This window comes from Cryptotermes secundus, unplaced genomic scaffold, assembly GCF_002891405.2.
Source record: "Cryptotermes secundus unplaced genomic scaffold, Csec_1.0 scaffold1014, whole genome shotgun sequence".
Lineage (NCBI taxonomy): Eukaryota > Metazoa > Arthropoda > Insecta > Blattodea > Kalotermitidae > Cryptotermes > Cryptotermes secundus.
In genome coordinates, this window is record NW_019741308.1 from 76263 (window position 1) to 96933 (window position 20671).

Sequence of the window (20671 nt, forward strand, 5' to 3'; positions counted from 1 at the left end):
TGTCCTCGAACTTCTTCAGCCACTCTATGCAATGCATGAGCGAGGCAAGTAATATGGACCATTTTCGGGTAGAGGATTCGAAGTCCTTTGGCAGCCTTCTTCATGTATGGAGCGGCATCTGTTACTAGGAGAAGGACATTATTTCGCTGTATTCCATTTGGCCACAACAACTTCATGGAATTATCAAATAGGACAGCTATAGTCGAATGATTTGCTCTTTCGAGAACTTCACAGTCAAGAAGAAATCTCTCTCCAGGTTGATCTTGTTTCAGGGTCCCAACTATAACATTCGCAATATACCGCCCATCTACGTCAGAAGTCTCGTCCAAGGAAACCCATATCTTGTTGTCAGCAACAGATGTTCGAATCTTATTTAACATATCTTCATAACATGTAGAGAGATAATTCTTTCTTAACGTCGATTCACTTGGGATAGGATGACTAGTGTATGTCTCCAAAAATTGTCTGAAGTGCTGATTATGCAATTTCTCTAATGGAATATTCGAAGATACCATCCACTGACACAAATCCTTCGAAAATTCCGACCCATTGTTCGTTGAAGAAGGAGAAGAAGAAGATGAAGAAGAAGAAGAAGAAGAAGAAGAAGAATTAGTGGAACTGTTTTTAAACAACAAACTTTGTCTGCTATCCTTTGTAGATAATCTGCTTAAACATTTACCATGTTTAAAAGTTTTACAATGCTGCTGCACAGTAAATCGCTTTCCTGCCGTAACTTTCACGCCACACAACTTACAATAAAATATCTTGCCATCGGTACTAAACACTTTTTCACCAAACTCCTGTACAAAACTACGCAACTTTGCGCTCCTTGAACTACATGTACTCACTTTAGGCATTGTAAAGTCAAACTGAAGTCTTATAACGCCCTCCACATATATAAATAGAATACTTCTAAGCCCTCCAAGAAAGAATGGGATGTATATACCTTATAGTAAGACGGAGTACAATAGGAGAATACCCGTTACACTTGCCTCCCTCCTGCCTCGACTGGGAAAGGCCGGCTTGCCAGGTCATAAATGCTGCATTTCACAAATTTTCGCCTTTGTAACTGCAAGTACAGTCCAGTCAAAAATATGGTTTTTAATACGAACTTCATGTACTTGAACTCTATTCCACATCGAAGCAACAGTCCAGCCTGAAATTTATTTTGTAATACTAAACATTATGGAGCCGAAATTTTACATTATATCAAAGAATTGTTTCCAAAATGACAAAAATATGACCTTATTTCAAAATAATGCCAAAATATGCTGTAAAACCAATAAAACTCTAAAATATGCATTTATATGCACAATAAAAACGACATAATTTCAATAAGAATGACTGGAAGCATGCATAATTACATTTAAAAATAGGAATAAACCCTAGGAAAAAAATATGACATGTCATAGAAATCCGGGCCCTACTCATGAACAAAACTTTATTGTGTTAACATTCGTAAACAATACAAATCCGTTTTCCAATTAACGATTCTCTGACAGTGACAGTGACAGTGATAGTGTTCATGAACAAAACATTTTCCGTTTCTACATTTGTAGACAATTATTATTATTATTATTATTATTATTATTGGAGAGGGTGGGTTTCCCCATGCACCGCGACCAATGGTCTATTGTACGTCCCCCTGTGATATTCTACCAGTCTCTATACCCTACCGATACTGATGCGTGCCATTAGTCCCGATTCAGCCAGCGAGTACGGCCTCTACTGGCTCAGCGGTATCTAGATGCTTCCCCCATCTACCAGAGGCGTTACAGACTACTGTTGGGCGGGAAATGTCCTGAATTTGGCTCAGTGTTCCCCTTAGGACATGAGGTTCTTTTACGTGCCGTAAAGCTACGACTCGGGACCCACGGCTTAAAGTCCCTCCCGGAGGACTTGTTCCCTGAACTTTTCCGCCCTCCATTTATAAACAAAAACTGCCATGTTTGCTTTCATGGACAAATAATCGGATTTCGGTTTCATAAACCAAAAATTGTTATATTCGTGATAAAAAAAATTGCCGCGTCCGCAATCTTGAACAAAGAAAATCCGATTGCATTCTCATGAAACAAGAAATTGACATGTCCACATTGCTGAAACAAAAATGCCCTCTTTTGAATTTATGGACAAAAGATATCCGTGTTCTTCATCATGGACAAAACACAACTGACATGCTAACATTCATGCATCCGTGCCATAACTGTCAAAGACTGCATTACGGATATGCGTATTTCTGTCAGGCCCGAGTAGGCCTAAACCTATGTTAAACGCTCGGTCCGAAATCAGAGTGTGCTTGAAGGGAGTTCTGTGTGCTGCGAAAACAAAGATACAGGTGCGCCAACATCGCAAACGATGTCTGTTATTGTTGATCGAAAACATGCAAGAGTGGCATAAAGAAAGAGCTTCATAGGAAATCAATTGCTGGTTCTCCGCAGAACATCAATCTTTCACTTTTTGTAGTGTATGTGAAATTGCGTGTTTTTGTCACCTGTTCCTGCATCGACCTGCCTTCTTGCTTATAAACATGTGTTTGGACGGCGTCTTTGTGTCAAGCATGACCTAGAACATTCTACGAGCATTAATATAAGCACAGAAGCAATTACTATGTTTGAAAATATCTTTCCTATATTTTCGTATTTCATGGGAGTAAATTCTCGAGACTTGTAATCTGTTTCGATGGTTATTTATCTCACTGCAAAACATTTCCTAAGTTGTTTCGTAGCTACGGGCGCAGTTGTAAAAACAAGAATCTACTGTCAGCTAAGGAAGCCAGGATAACTCGGGCAGTTTAGCGACTAAGATATGGGTGGGTGATCGAAGTTCGATTTCCGGCAGGGGGCAAGTTATCTTTTCTCTACTCCACAGCGTCTAGACCGGCTTTGGGGCCCACCCAGCCTCTTGTCCAATGGGTCCCGAGGCTCTTTCCTTGGGGGTAAATTTGTCGAGGCGTGAATCTGACCACTTACCTCCACCTAGTGTTAAGATCAAAAACATGTGGATCCATACATCCATTCCTCCATACATATTGATGGCGTAGTGCTTAATTAATTAATCAATCAAGCAGAGGAACAAGTTCGCCTTACTTTTATGTATGGTCTACCGATTTCCAAATTTAATGTATTAAGTTTCAAGTGTAAGATCTGCATGTGGAGCTAGCCCGTAGCAGAATCCCTTATTTGGGGGAATTGTGACAGCGAATGTGGTTTCTGGCCGAGATAAAGAACGGATACGAACATCCGTACTCTCACAAAAGTTCAAACATTTCGACGTAGTGTACTCTTGATGTAAGGCTATGAACGCCTTAAAGCACAAGGGCTACTAGTGTCTGCTGCTATGTACGTGTGTGTAGGCCTATACGTGCGTCTCGAATTATGCCCGTCGCCGCTTCTGGCTTATTAGTTGTCGCGGTATTCGGTCATGCCACTCTCCTTGAATTCACGCATGTGCCATAGAGTCCTTGATACGTTCCCCCATGTTCTATTCTTTCTAATTTACTTCGTCTCCTCCACAGATCCACTCAACTGCACATTTTCCAACCTTCCACTATCTTCTGCAAGTGTTAAAATCCTGCAAGCTTCATTTTCAAAGCGATCCCTCCATTTCCACTCTTCTACGCAACATCATTTCTGACTCCTCGGGCGCCCATAATCTCTTCTTCATTAATTCGTTTCTAGCGAATTGCGTCCGGCTTCATTCCTTTCGTTAATCTCTGATGTGGAAATGCTTCCAATTCTGGTTCTATCTATATTTGTCTACATCTATTTTTTATTAAATCACTCCATAATATAGAGGCAATTTCTTTAAGAGCTCTCATACCTTAATTAATTTCATTACAAACACCCTCACTGCTACCACAATTGTGCGAAAGTACCAATCCCAACTACTTAAACGTTTTAAAATGTTTCTCATTTTTTTCTGTTTTCGTCCAATTCCAGACCATCAATATTATATACATTTGTTCCGTGTCCCTATTTACACTAATCTTCCTATAGCTACTGCAGCATAAGCCCATGTTCAGAATCTTTTGAATCTGTTGCGGTTACTGTCTGTCAACGGCAAAGACCAGCAGGCCTATATAAGAGTTCATTTCCTACATGTACCCCATATTTCTGTATTTAAGTCTCCACTTCGCCAAAGCCTCATTAAAATGAACTCCAAATAAAGTAGATACAATGAAACATTTAAATATAATCCTTTGGTTACCCTAAATTATTCTGACATCCCCTTTCGTAAATTTATAGACCGTACACAATCCTGATACAAGTTAACTTATAGATTTAATGCATACTGCACAGAGAACAGGGTGTTGAGGAGAATATTTGGACCGAAGAGGGATGAAGTGACAGGAGGTTGGAGAAAACTGCATAATGAAACTTGTACTCTTCTCTAAGTATAATTAGAATGATCAAGTCAAGGAGGATGAGGTGGGCAGGGCATGTAGCACGAATGGGGGAGACGAGGAATGCGTATAGGATATTGGTGGGAAAGCCAGAAGGAAAGATACCATTAGGAAGACCAAGCTGTAGTTTGGTGAACAATACTAAGATGGATCTTAGAGAGATAGGATGGGATGGTATGGATTGGATAGATCTGGCTCAGGATAGGGACCAGTGGAGGGCTCTCGTGAATGCGGTATTAAACCTTCGGGATCCATAAAATGCTAGGAAGTTCTTGAGTAGCTGCAGAATTGGCCGCTACTCCAGAAGGGCTCAGCTCCACGAGTAAGTAAGTAAGTATACTGCACTGATTTCATTTATCACTGCACTGTCGGCTGGTAAGGTATTAATGTTACGACCCCTCAATCTTAGGCTAACCATGAAAGCACCAACACCTCGCCAGATCCCAAGATATTTTCTCACCTTCTATTTCTCTTCCTCTCTTTACTTCACCCTCCTCCCTCTCCTCTTCCTCCTCCCCTTCTTCTACTCTTCCTCCTCCCCCTTCCTCCACCTCTTACATAATATTTTCTTTTACTCCGGAATTTTCAACCTCCTGCTTCATGAAGAATATTCTGCGATGTGTAGCCCAGTAGAAGTTTACCGACGTTTCGGAGGAAAATACTATCTCAATATTAAGGGTGGGAAATTGCTAAGAAATGAAGGGCAAGAAGCTAGCATGAAGCTGAGGTAAACAGAGGATGGCGGAAACGCGTGTGACACGTCCAGTTCTTTGGTGCTGGAGCAGGAAACACGGCGTATACATTTTCTGATGGGTAATCTGCAGAAGATAGAATCCAGCTTACTTTTGTCATACAAAAATATATGTGTGCATTGTGGCGTATAGGACTTTGCTATGCAGTGACTCTGCAAGCAGAGACCTTGATTCTGGCCGATCCCCTGTATAAAGAGTTCTACCGAATGTCCGTAAAGAAGGCTCAGAAACGTAGAGAACATGAGGCCTTTGAACACACTGGTCTGTCATGCCGCACAACAAGAATAATAAGAAGAAACTTATTTTCGTTGAATTTCAATGGAAAATTTTAAAAAGAAATTTGTTAAAAGCATGCAGCCTCAATAACTTGAAAACCTCTTGGAAAAACACCTGCATTTTGGTAAGTCATTAAAACTTGATAGAGTGAAAATATGAACTGTAGGGTTTTGCTTTCTAGAGGATCTCTTTCGACAAATGTTGTCTACAAAGGCAGACGCCCTCAAAGCACATAAATTCTCCTTTTTTTAAATCTCATTCAGTCACAACTGTAACTGCCGGTGGTAGCGTATTTGGGCACTTAGATAGAAAACAAACCCTTACAATTCAAATAATAGCTAATACTTAGTAATTACAATCATAGGTTCTATTTTAAACATGTACATTTTGCTAGATTTGCGTTCTCTTAATATCGAGTGGCTCAATATTCTGAATGGTCTGAAATGCAACAAACGGTCGGAACCTTCGAAATACGAGTAAGTTCTGTCTGTATGTACAGGTTCCACAGATAACCTCTCCACTGAACCACTCTTAAGTGTGGGTTTCAATAAATAAGCAGGCTACCAACAATACAAACTGTCGGTTAGGTACTTCTCACTTCTTATCCGTAACTACTACTGACAACAATAATTTCTATATAAGGAGAGAATGAAGACAAACAGGAGATCCTAGGTAGTTATAATACATAGGATAAGCATTTATAAAAAAAATGTTTGCATTTCTTTACTTATGGATTATTTACCTATGCTTTCAATATTCAAATTACACAGCCTCCACATTTATGCACGAAGCACCATTTGCACATCAACAGTTACAAATCGTCGACGGTGCAGAAACTTAAATTTATTTCTGATAAATTTAACGTATAGAGAATATGCATTTAAGTAAGATGCTCTTTAGAAAAAGGCTACAAAACTTCTAATGTCATCAGGCCTTAATATAGGCTACATAACGTGGAATGAAGTGCGTGTAACTAGTATTTCTGAATTATAGGTTCGAGAGTTTCCAGTTTCGGATTTCGATCTAGAGATCTGCTACTGTAACTAAAAAACTTCGTAGGTTTCTCAGACCTTCCTATGAAAGGTTGGGATAGCAACTTAAAACAGTCCACGACATATATTTCCAGCTCACTTCCAATTCATGTTTTAGAAACATTTCGAAATTCCACGCTCCATAACCCAAGAACATGTAGATCAATTGTTTATGCTTACACAAGGACACGTTAAGCCTTCAGATGTTCATGAGAATTGTATTGTGCTTCGAGAAAGTTATAACATAACTCAGACTTACGAGTTTGACCTATTGGTCTGAATTACTTCAGTCCAGCACGATACACAGCAATCGATACACAAGTCGATCGTCAAAACATATACATAGCCTCTATAGTTACTAGTACTAGTTATAACCGTGTGTTGTCACAGGCGCACACCAGCAAGCAGACATTGTGTCTGCCAGACTGCCCGTATTTCAGCGCCCTAACTCCTTGATCTGGCAGTTTCTATCAATCTGACAATTCAGTGATGAAGTAACTCATATATTCATGAATGATGATTTTTATCATCGAAATATGCAATGGATAGTACACAACAGAACTAAATATTAACATGTTCTTAATATTGGTTTTATTAATTAGTTGTTGTGCCGATGGTCACCAGAACACGCCGTTTGCATTACACTAAATAGGATTCAGAAACAATAAAGACAGCGTCTACTAAGTCTCAGAATTTTTCGATATGTAAGTTCAATTGAAACCCACCAACTCACACCATTTTTCCACTAAAATCGACCAAAATTACGCCAGTAGTTTCAATAAATTCAGAACGGAAAACATAAATGAATTCAAGGGCGTTCAGAACCTTCTTAAATGTAGCAATTTCAAGCTTTAGTTTTACATCCTAAATAATATGATCCAAATTCTGCAATCGAAAATCTGGAAACCTTTCTTGCTACAAAACCAAAATAAGTTGGTAGAACATACCTTTCTTTAATTTGTGTTTTGAGCTTGGCTGCTGAGGTGAATCCGTCTTCTTGGTCGTCTCAGAGTCGTGTTTATTGTTAGACGTATCCAAGACCAGGCTCTTCTTCTTCTTCGTTGTGACATTAGGCACAGAGCCATCGTGTGACACTTTGCTGCTGCTGCTTCTGATATGTTCATGGCCGGACCCAATATCCGAATCGTTACAATCTAACTGTTCGCCCACGTGCGACGTGAAAGTAGCACGTGATTTCGAATATTGCTGTCTCTTCCTCTGGATTTCAAACTCTTGGGCGTGGTGTTCGAACCCCGGCGTACGCACGTATGTAGGCCCTTCAGACGACGCGTTACTTGCCCCCCCAGGAGAATGCACGCTGTCGTAGTCAAATGGTGACGATGAAGAGGCGAAAGCGTCGTTGTTTGCTTCCAAAGTTGGCGGAATTGTGTCGAATGTTTTTGATCTTGTTGGTAGTGAAACTTTCTGTTTTTGAGGAATCTGAAGAACCTTTACCGAGTTTGACAATTCTTTAGTTTTCTGCTGATTGAACTTCATAAAACTTACTCCATCGTTGTCTTTGCTTGCATTTTTATCTTCATCGCCATAAAATGGATAAGCAGATGAAGATGATGATAGCAGTGAGTCTGGTGATAGTAATGTGAGTGATGATTCAGGTGATGGCTTTCTCTTTCCACTCATACTGAATCTACAGACACAGGCACATATTATTCCGTATGATATAAATGTAGAACAAGCGTGTTAGTCCCTTCTAACGGGTCAGAGCAATACAAAATTGTTACATCATACTCCTAACTGTAGAATAACTGGGCCTACTTCTGGGGCTAAATCAATTACTGATCTACTCATAATAGAACTGTGGAACCTCGAGTTGAGATCTACACAAACACTACTGCAGTGATTCACATTTACTAAACGAAAAGAAACAATTATTTCTTCTTACAAGAACTGCATCCCGGCAGCCCCGATTCTGAAGTCACATACCCCATATGAATTCAGACCACCTGCCTGTTTTGTTTACTGTTGCTAAGCACACTGGAAAGGCGGAGGAATGGTTGCTATGGAGATGACGTCATTTACACGTGGTTCTACTCGCTTGTAACGCATTGGATAGTCTTTATCAGTTCTACATTATTCCATGGAAATAGCCGGTGAAAAATTGAAAGGTAAATGGGTGAGAAAACAATAAAACAGATTAATCTAAATGAGATTAGATACTTCATAGAAAAAGGAGGTTTCATGCCACGGTTCTGCCATTGGCCTATGTTGAAGTAAGAACTCTTTATAAACGTCATCCAGGGTCCCGGATTCGCTGTCCTCAATTTTATTACATTAAGCATATTTTAGGCTTGTTCTCAGCCCAGCCTATGAATTTCACTTCGGCCGTCCACCTAACCGCCGGAACACACAAAAACTAGCGAACGGGTGACAGCAGATAGTTCCAATAGAATCTGCCAGTGCTCTCCAATTATAGTAAAATTCGTATAACAATTACGGGCACCCTACATAAAGACACATACACGTTTCTGAGCTCACTTCGACCGTACCTCTCTAAATATTTATCGGAGCAGAAAGTGTTTCCAACAATACTTTTTAGAAGAATATAAACAAATTTTACGTTTTTGAGGTAATAAAACATACGGGACTCAATGCGTACAGTTCCTAAGTTGCATATTCAGCATTCAACAACGATCTTGCGAAGATACGTAACAATTAGCAGACTATCAGCAATGTTTTTCTCCGGGACACGAAGATTGCCGAGGGCTTCCTCTCACCTGAATTTATGCGTATACACGAATACAAATGAGTATTTTATAGAAGCACAATTTATTGTGGTGCTGAAGTGACCTAAGAGGCAAATCTCCACGAAACAATTGCTGTAATTATTTTCAGAAGAGAGCAACTAAGAAATAAATGAAAGGACTTGCCGATTATTGACTCCGTTGAAATCAGATTTGTTTTATTCTTTTAAAGTAGTCACCCGTTGCGGCAGAAGATTGTACGTATTAAACAGTTGTATTACACGTTCTCCTAGTGTGCGTTAACCTGTGAACACTGAAGTCTCAATACCTATTACTTGTTCAGGGAGTATATAGTTCTGACTTATTACCAATTTGAATAATCATATCTTCTAAGAACGAATACTTAGCTGCTCGTGAATTTAAAGTTTGTTTAGTATAGAGGAATAGTTCATATAGTCTTTAACTATTCTGGGGCATGCGGTAGTGTGGTCGGTTGAGGCACTATGTTACACATCGGAAGGTCGGGGATTTGATACCAGATGAGGTCACTGGATTTTTCAATTGATGTAATCCTTCCAGCCTGGCTATTGACTTGGGGTCGACTCAGCGTCTAACAGAAATGAGTACCAGGAATCTTCCTGGGCGTAAATGGTGTTGGGCGCTTAAGGTTGACAACCTCACCGTCATCTGTGCATTGATTGTCTAGAAAATGTGGGAGCCTCGACGTCTCACAGCCCTATGGGCCTTCACGGCCTATTACAGGGATAGCTGTACCTTTCTACCTTTAGTTTTAATTATTCAGTGTATCTAAAAAGTCACTTCGATATTACAGAACATCGCTTCCCTTTAACAATTATCTGTTTTCCCGTTCGCAGTTTGAAGATATTTGTATGTTATTTATACATCTCCCCGAGGAACGCCTGGTTAAGTATACACTGTAGCTTGTACTTTAGTAGTAGGGAGAACATTCTCACTAACTCCCCAACCAACAACTCAATGACCCTGTCGGTTGGTCGGTTAAATTACTGCTGGCCTTCGCCAGTACAGTCATTCATAGCGTCAGTCTCCTCGAGATCCATGACCAAGATTTTTATTTTACGTGTTTCGAAATGGGGCCTATTTCTTTAAGTTATATTTTAAACCAGTGGTTATAAAATTGTGGGGCGCGACTCCCGGGGGGGGGCGAAGGGCTTGAAAGGGGGGCGCAGCATACTTTCCTACAGATAAAAGTTAACCATGATTTCAAAATAACTAATAATTATTCTCTTTACCGGCAATTATAACACGCGTATGCCAGAGACAGCGTTGATAGTTCGGCAGCAGCTGCATCCTCTTCCAGGCAGCACTGTACACGCGCAGCTGAAAGCAGCGGCTTATGTCATCTCATTGGCGCCAGACTCGATGGTGATCTACGGTTATGCCTGTCTGATGTTGTGTTCTTATGCATTCAACGTTTCAGTGCAGTTCTGCTGATACTCGTATGTTTACCTCTTGAAGTTGACTTGATTATGAACAACTGATCATGAAGCGTTTCCTGGTTAGTGATAGAAATGAAGACACCAGTGCTCCTTCAACTAGTGGTGGGAAAGAAGCTACTCGGAGTGTGAAAATGAGAAGGTACGATGAGAACTATTTATCTCTAGGCTTTACGAAAACTGTGATCAATGATGAAGAACGTCCGCAATGTGTAATCTGTCTAAGTATTTTAGCTGCAGATAGTACGAAACCTCATAAATTAAAGAGACATCTGGAAACCAAACATCCGAAGTTCACAAATAAACCAAAAATTTTTTTTTAGAAAGCTTAGTGGTTTAAAGTCCACCCAACAGAAATTTGCTAAAACAACAAATGTGACTTCTAAGGCCCTTTTAGCCTCTTACCAGGTTTCTCATAGAATTGCTAAATGCAAGAAACCACACACAATTGCAGAAACACTGATATTACCAGCAGCGATTAACGTAGTATCAACAATGTTGCGAGACTCTTCTGCTCAACAATTGAAAAATATCCCCCTCTCTAATGACTCAGTTTGTAGAAGAATTTCAGACATTTCTAACGATTTACATCAGCATTTAATTGAGAAGTTGCTCAACAAGTGCTTTGCGCTTCAAGTGGAAGAAGCGACTGATATTCATAAAGATGCTCATTTGATTGCGTACGTTCGTTTTTTGATGATAGTGTAATACACAAGAGGAATTGTTTTTCTGTGAGCCTATCTTGAAAACAGCAACAGCTCAAAGCCTTTTCGACGTGATTGATGCTTTCTTTAATGAAAATGAAATATCATGGTATAAGTGCACTGGCATATGTACAGATGGAGCTCGTTCAATGTCTGGAGTCCGTTCTGGATTACAAGCAAAAATTAAAGCTGTTGTTCCCGAAGCAGCATGTACTCACTGTATGATACATCGGGAGGCTCTGGCAGCTAAAGAACTCAGCCTACCCCTTCATGAAGCGCTGCAGACGGTTGCAAAAACCGTCAATGTTATCAAGGCAAATCCTCTGAAGTCTAGATTTCTTAAAATGCTGTGTGAGGACATGGGTGCCGAAAACACCGCTCTGTTGTATTCTAGTGATGCTCGGTGGCTTTCAAGAGGCAAGGTATTAAAGAGAACGTTTGAGCTGAGGCATGAGGTGTTCTGTTTTTTAAATGGGGAAAATCACCCACTGACAGACAGTTTCAGCAACAAGGATTTTTTTTATTGAAAATGGTTTACCTCACAGATATATTTGAGAAACTAAATATCCTCAACACTTCACTTCAAGGGAATGAGGCAACTGTACTTTCTTGGAATGACAAAGTGAAGGCATTCATGGGAAAATTAGAGCTCTGGAGAAACAGTATGGAAAGTGGCACGCTAGACATTTTCCCTAATCTGGTGTCAAGGGTGCAAGGCACTGATAATCCAGTGCTTCCAATGGACATAAAAAGCTGCCTACTTGATCATCTCATAATGTTGAAAGTTCATTTCGAGAAATACTTTTGCAATGATTTTGATGAATTTAATTAGATTAAAAATGTATTCGGAAATGCTCCAGGGCCATCATCTCTGAAGGTAAATGAGCAAGAACAACTCATCGATCTCACTAGTGATACTTCATTAAAAAGTAAATTTAGGGAATTGTCTTTGCTGGAGTTGTGGATACATATTGGCACGGAATTACAAACTTTGAGCCAAAAAGCACTGAAGTTGCTGATTCCTTTTGCAACAACTTACTTATGCGAGACAGGCTTTTCTGCTTTGGAAGCTATAAAGTCACAGTATCATTGAAAGCTAAATATTGCTAAAGAAGTTAGAGTGGCCATTTCTGATATTACACCACGTTTTGATAAACTTTGTTCTCAAACGCAGGCCCATCCATCACACTGAACTTTGACATTTAAATGTTTGATTTTCTTTGCAGAAAAAATAAATGCTTCTTAGTTAAATATCGTTTCATTTCAATACATATTTTGGTTAATTGCAAGCGTTAAAACTAATTTTTATTGTAGGCCTAATATTGTGATACTTTAATTTTGAGTAAAAAAACTGCTAAATAGTATGTAGAAAAATACAAAATAAACTGAATAAAACGTCAAACATATCATGACTTCTATTTTGATTAAAAAACAGGCTGGGGGGCCTGAGAGTATTTTCTCTTGTCAGGGGGGCTCAGAGGTAAGAAGTTTGAGAACCACTGTTTTAAACTATTACGCGGAAGAAAATATTTCTATCTCAAATTATTAGCAACGCACTGAACGTCAAATTGCGGATAGAATTTTCTCATTCTCTGCAGACGTTAGGTCAGTGACGTCACTCATATTGCTACTGACTTCAGGTTTGCGCCTGCCTGTATTCTGCGTGACTTCCGAATTGCAATAATTCGTCGAAGCTGAGGGATTTATAAGTATGCATTTGAATTCTTCTTGGAATTATCCCGCAATCACGTATTAGTGTGACCTACCAGACCTGTCAAGCTGTGCACTCTGAGTATAGCAAACAGGCGCATACGCGAACATGCACAAATTCACTTCAATCCTCCTAACGAAATCCAATTTGTCATTTGAATGTCAAATCCCTTTGATAAAGAAGATTTACTTGGACACAGATGGCAACGTAATGCATTGAGCCACAGGGTAATTAGGGTAGGTTGTGTATTGGGTGTTATAATCTATCCATGCTGACTAGGACCCGTCTTTTAAGGATAATTCCTATCGGAATAAAGTTCATCATAATTACGAGTAATTGTTTCTCTACCTGTACCAGCGATGTTAAACACAGAGTATATACAGCGTGGCTCGTGGGCCCCATGTACCCATGATTATTCCCTAGATGTAACCCACCGTAGGCATATGGAAATTATTATGCTATGAAGAAAGAGAACGATATTAACATGATTTCGGAATGGAGAGATATGGCTGGGGTAGCAATATTTGCTGTCCGATTTGTGGTCACACTGGGTTTCCACCTATGAAAATACGTACTAAAATCAAGATGAATGTCAGGGCCGCGCCATAGCTCAAGCGGTTAGTCGCTGGCTTCTCACCGCGGCGGCCCGGGTTCGATCCCGGATCTGGTCAAGTGGGATTTGTGGTAGACAAAGTGGCGCTGGGGCAGGTTTTCTCCGAGTACTTCGGTTTCCACTGCCAATCTTCATTCCACCAATTGCTCCACAATCACCCTCACCTATCATCTGGGGCTGGTACAATAGGCGAGAATTGGCCGCAGTACAAGGGACTTAGTCCCACCCGGTCCCACCCCACTGGCAATAAAGAAAAGATGAATGTCAGGATTAACGAGTGAGCATTCAGATGGCTTAGCTTAGTAAGCTGGACGAGGAGAAGCACTGTGAGATTGTTCACATTCATATTGTTTATTAAACAATAGCTTTAATTTTCATTATTTCTGTAAAGCGAGACTGCGACAGTGACTTAGTATTAGGCCTATATTCTACAAAATAGTCAACTTACAAACTTCGTCGGGAAAAATAAACTTGATTTTATTATTCTGCAACCAGCCAAGTGCCGAACCGGAGGTGAAGCCCCCAAATTAGCGACGAGGACGTGGTAATGTGCTGCCTGGTCATGGCAGTGTTAAATGAGTTCGGCACAATGTTATCATGATGATCAGCAGGGTAAAACCAAAGATTCGCTGAGAAATTTAGTGTATAACTAAATCCGCGGATCGATTTCTTCTTGAGAAGCCGTAAATCGTTCAGCTACTCATGAATTTCCCAACATTTTACGGGTCCTGAAATTTCATTAACGTGTTCACAAGGGGCCGCCACTAGTTCCTATCCTGAGCCAGATGAATCCAGTACATACTAACCCATTCTATTTTTTTAAGTTCCATTTCAATACTTGCAACTCCTCTACGTCTAGGTCTTCCTAGTGGGCCTTTTCACCAAAACCCCGTATGCATTCTTCTTCTCTCCCATACGTATTACATGTCCCGTCTATCTCACTATCTTTGACTTGATCATTCTAACTATACTTGGAGAAGAGTACAACTTATGAAAGCTCAGTATGAAATTTTCTCAAGCCTCCTCTCATTTCATGAGTATTCTCGTCATCACTCTGTTCTTAAGTACGTTCAGTCTATGATCTTCCCCTAATGTCAGAGACAAAGTTCGCACCTTCATAATTTTCAAAGAATTTGATTTTGTCTTTTTATGAACAATATAAAGAAGCACGCTGCCAAAAGTGATTGGATAAGTAAAAAATCGTTTGGTTTCTTTTAGCATTGTTCATAACGTGCAATCTTTGTTGATATGCCAGATTCTGATAGGTATAACGCTTTTTAGATAATTTTACAATCTATCTAGTGCCGGGGTCATGAATGCTGGAGCTATAGTTCCACTCCCTCACATGTCTTTAAGGGGTAGTGTTTAATTAATTAAGTACAGGGGCTATTTTACATTATGTTAGCTGATTTTACAGTACCACGTGTTTTTCTCGCCCCAGGTTTGCCAAAATTTCGGGCCCCATGGGGATCTGTGTGAACTAGATCAATTAATTTCTGAATAATTATTAAAATAATATCCTTACCACAGTAATGTTGTCACAATACTAAATTAATTGTATTACTAACATTATGTCCCTTTACCCGCAGGAGAATGACGGGACACAAGAAAAGGAAATGCAGTTGGCATCTATCTGAAGAGAGTTTTGGGTCCCACAGGACTCTTTTGTTCCCGAATTCAATAGAAATTATTTTAAAAGGCCTACATTGACACAGAACTGTGGAAAGCCATTAATTGGCCTAAACAAACAACAACAGCAACAGTGTTGGGTCATCTTCTTAGGAGCTCCTACTTCCTCTTATAAAAGTCAACAATTTGGCTGTCGTTGAAGATAGGCACGGCCTGAAGAGCTGTCCAGCAAATTCTGAATAACAATAATATGCAGCGTCTCCAGAAACTGCACGCTGATGATACAGCCCACCGAAATAAGTTCTGTATATTAAGCAATAAATTACGTCATGTTTAGTGAACAGAAGGTGTTTGACATGGGCTAGCGAAAACAATAACAGAACGAGGCGATTTCTTTCTAAAATAATTCACATGTTATGGAGGGGACAATGTGACTGATGGAACGCACCTTCATTCCATTTGCACAACTGCATAGCCGATATTCCCATTTCATTGTGCAATCACTGTTCGCGACTTTCAGAAGGGACCATCAAAGATAAGTGTATTGGACGACGAGGTTCGAATGAATACCACCTAGTTCGCTAGCCCTCATGTCACTTCATTTCTTCCAGTGAGGGCAACCCTAGTCGCTCGTCTACAAGCAACGACAAAAGAACATCGAAGAATTAAGCACTGCATAAGAACGGAATGTCTTTAGCAAGCTCAGGTACCATGCACTCGTTCCAAAAGCGTTCTCAAGCTAATGGCCAACAATTCGAACGCTGTTTATGATTTGTCCTTGTATTAGTTATAGTGCCTATGGGGGTAACTTTCGGTCCATTCTGTATAGCTTACCCAGCTTTTACTGCCGTTAGCTAGTTATATGTAGGGAAATGCAGACCAGCGAAATGGATATTTGTTCACTGTTTCCTTGCTCTATGAGCAAATCAAACCACAACACGACATGTACATGTGCGCCTGCTATGGGGCGAGAAACCCAGGTGGTGTTTTGTGGCTATTATATTTATGGAGCAGTGTCCTAAAAATTATGCGCACTACTCTACAGAGCAGGCCTGTGACCAATACATGACTGTCAGCTCATTAGAGGTTCTACTATTTTATGCACGTCTGACGTAAACTATGATGTGAAAGTGAACATTTGGCAATAATTTTGGATGTGGCAAAATTGAAGGTAACGAGTCAATAATATTATATTTTAATGATTATAGATAATACAAAGTATATAGTACCAAATATATTAATGGGAGAAAAAAAAGGATTGTATTTTTTCCTTCATAAATTTGTCCCTGTGCTTAACTAATTTAGCACTACCCCATGAAGGATGGGGGGGGGTGGACTATAAGTCCACATTATCTTGACCTCGGCACTAGCTGGAGGTGAGTGGTCAACTTCACGCCTCGGCCGCTTTACCCCCGGGGAAATAGCCCCCTTTACCCTTTGGATAGGAGGTTGGGTGGACCCCAGAGCCGGTATGGACAACGTGGAGAAGAGAAAATTCTTGACCCTAACGGGAATCGAATTCCGACCCCTCGGCCGTCCAGCCCGTAGCCAGTCTCTATACCGACTGAGCTATCCCGGCTTCCGTTATTTCCCTTTATACAGTTATTTTCGAAATATTATGAACTGGGTCATCTTGCTTGGAGAGTACATGCATATTGTGAAGGTCATGTCCGCTCACTTGCTGCCCAAGTGTCAAGTATCGATCCCGGCTTTCCTCTGAACCTTGTTCTCCTATGTATTATTCATTGTTTCTGACAGCTATTGCTACAGCGACATGCAAAATTCTACTAGTCGTATCAAATACATACTCAGAGCGATCTGCATCTCAAGTTTAAAGGTCCACATGTAAAATCATACTAGTCATATCAAATACATGCGTTCAAAGCCGTAAATAATCAACCTAAATATACAAATTACAAATTATAAATCACTCCGTCCAATGTGACCTGTAAGTTTTTTACTACGCAAAAACTTAACACCCTTACATGTTTCGGTCTCTGTGGACCATCTTCAGAGGGCAAACATCACTACAAATAGGAAACCACTATCATATAATTTGTTTACACGCAAACATAAATATAATTTAAACGTCGGTCGATTGTCTCTGTTTCTACATTTTGGGTCTTTGAATGACAAATTTATGTATCCATATCAGCTGTACACCTAAATCAGAATGTAGAAGACTCATAAATCGTTGAAACCAAAAGATTGATTACAAGTTTAGTACCCCAGTAAGAAAGGATAAAATGTTAATTCAAAGGGGGTTTCAAAGAACATGTAGCAAAAATTGGGAAAGTGATATTGATACTACCAATCTGGAAGGAATAATGGAATGATGATATGACCTATATTTTCAGAGACGCATGCGATGATATTAGTACGAATTTACTTGCTTGTGAAATTTACGATTGTTTGAAAATCGAATTTCACATATTGACAGAAGGTTGGCATTTCTTATTTTCTATTATCTGCCGCTAGGATCAGTCGGTACAGCGGAGAGTCGTTGCTTGTGACCACCTGAACAGGTGGGGTCATGACCTCTATAATACACCCCCCTATACGTCCAAGAAAAAAGGGGGACATTTGTGTACGTTTATAACACTCGGGATTACTGGGGGTTTCGAGATTGTTCATCAGCGGTATGTTAAATAACACAAAGTTTCGGAAATTGGATCTGTTTAGGTTCTCAGGTGAGAGGGCAGAATAAGTTATTGTCTTCCAAACATCACGTCACCATGTTACATACTTGGACATTCTAAATATTTGTTCGTAATTAAATAAGGGCCGCGCCATAGCTCAAGCGGTTAGTCGCTGGCTTCCCACCACGACGGCCGGCGTTCAAACCCGGGTCTAGTCAAGTGGGATTTGTGGTGGACAAAGTGACGCTGGGGTAGGATTTCTCCGAGTATTTCGGTTTCCCCTGCCAATCTTCACTCCACCAAATTCTCCATCATCATAATTACCCGGGGCAGGTACAACAGGCCAATCAGTGGCCGCCGTGCCGAGTGGACCCAACTGGACTCCACCCCCCATTATGCGAATTAAAAAGAAAATTGTAATTAAATATCTATATTTTAAGAATTAACTTTTTCGTTATGATCTTAATTCCTTTAATAATGCGTGGTTTCAATTATAGAATGAAATTATTTACTTAACCCAAAAAGTCTTTATGAAATACATGTATGTGATGAAGACGTATGGGGCAATACGAATAATTTCATTTTCTTTCTGCGTGTATTTAATTTTAAACAAAATCCTATTTTACAACTTTAAGTTCATTCTGTGTTGTCAAGAACATTTTGAACCAGAGGGCCACCTTCAGCCCAATATTTTATCCGAGCAAATATGACTACCCCCTTGGATTAATGGAGACCCGCTTTACATCAGGGTGGATGCATACATAAGGACATACCTACACTTCTTTCGCAGGGGTGCTAAGCGCATAAAAATGTGCTCTTCCTACCTCTTACTGGACCAGCTTGACTACATTCCTCACATTTTCTTCTAGATTTTTTAATAATCATGACGACAAAAATGTATGTGATACCGGGAAACTTCGGAATTCTTTAAATTCAGTTCACACTTTATCATTGAATTCTCTATACGTATCTGTTTAGTATCAGTACTATAATGGTATCATTCTCGGCTGTTTGAATGGTAATATAGTATTTTAAATGACTGATAATTCTATCCGTGTTAGGTGGGTCCCTGTCACCATGGCATGGCGCGTCCTCAGGTTACGGATGGAGGAGACGCCCTCCAGTTATGGAGGGAAGCTGCGAATATATTGAATAAGCAGTCACGGACAGCCGACAAAGGGTGATACTCCAGCTTGGGGGTTGGGCGTGGGGCTATGAATGAACGAATGAATGTATAAGGGGTGGGCCTTCTTGGCCCTTGCACCGCGACCTACATTGATCTATTGTGCTTCCCCTTTTTTATTATCCTCTCAGAAATCCTGCGCTTCAAATGAAGCGTAGGATTTTGTAGGTGGGGGCGTCGAAATAGTCACTTGGTTCCATAAAGTATTGACCCAAGTGACGTAATCTTAAATAAGCTAAGGCCTCACATTCACACAGGATATGTGTGGCTGTTTCGTTTTCTTCTTGACACCTCTCACAAGTGGGACTGTCACTGAGTCGCTGTTTGAAGAGGTGTCCTTTGAGGTGACAGTGTCCTGTAAGTAGTCACACCATCCATCGTAGCTGGTTCCTGTTTAACTTCAACAGTTCCTTTGCTCCTTTAGCAGAGGGTCCTCGTATGAGTCCCTTTACTTGCCTGAGTCCAGTCAAGGATCCCAAGTATTTCTTGTGATTCATATTTGTCCGGTCCCTGATTGCCTTTCTGGCGACTCCTGTAGAGATGCCACAGGCTGGTTTAGGTCCTATGAACGGATGTTCAACTCCAATCTTAGCCAATTGATCTGCTGTTTTGTTTCCAGCAACCTTCATGCCTTGACAACCATATTATATTTCAGCATCCTGTTACACTCACACAATATATATGGACAAATACCGTCTTAAGTGCAACAATTTTATTGTAGTTTTTACTTCTTTTTCCTCCTCCACACTACATGTTTCGGCCCTAAATGGCCATCATCAGGTGTGTATCACTCACGTAACTGTTACACTGCTTGTTAAAANTTGTTCAGTGCAGGCGCTCTCTGTGTGTGTCGCTGCTTATCTTTAATACGTTTGTTACGTATTAAACGTATTAAACGTATTTGTCCATATATATTGACAACCATATCAGTTGTACCCTGTTGTGTTTGGTCAGTTCCATGAGAGTTTGGTGGCAATCCCAGTCCAATTTTGAGTTAATCTGGTGTTTGTCAAGCACTTTAAGTGCAGCCTCTCTGTCAGATAGAATGTAGATATTCCTATTTCTGTGGTTCCTATCTAAATTCTCCATAATACATGCCTTAATGGCATATACTTCTGCCTGGAATAGGGTGTGAGGCTAACAACTCAACGTGAAAATCATCATGTTACGAAAACGAACACAAAGCCTCGGACCTGGACAGATTCCTTGGATAAACGACCTAAGCTAATGAAAATGGATATGAGATTTGGCACTTGGAATGGACGAAGTTTGTATAGGGCAGGTTTCCTCAGGGCAGTGGCAGAAGAAATCTTAAAATATGTTACATTTAGCGGGAGTACAGGAGGTCAGATGGGATGGAGGTGGCATCGCACCAGCAGGCGAATATACATTTTTCTATGGAAAGGGGAATGTAAATCATGAATTAGGTACAGGTTTTTTTCATATATAAGAGAATCATATCAGCAGTTAAGAGGGTAGAGTTCGTTAGTGATAGGATATCATATATAATACTAAAAAGTCGATGGTGTGATATCATTGTTATGAATGTTGACG

The 20671-nt window shown here is 40.2% G+C and overlaps 1 protein-coding gene across 1 annotated transcript in view; it reads right to left on the reverse strand.

The window, feature by feature from the left end:
• Positions 1–8143, reverse strand: part of LOC117282965 — a 61585-nt gene extending 53442 nt beyond the window's left edge. The window contains exon 1 of the mRNA XM_033754814.1: positions 7409–8143. Coding sequence (XP_033610705.1) covers positions 7409–8102 — 694 coding nt within the window. The 5' untranslated portion in view covers positions 8103–8143. The remainder of the gene's footprint in view (positions 1–7408) is intronic.
• Between the last annotated feature and the right edge of the window lie 12528 nt (positions 8144–20671).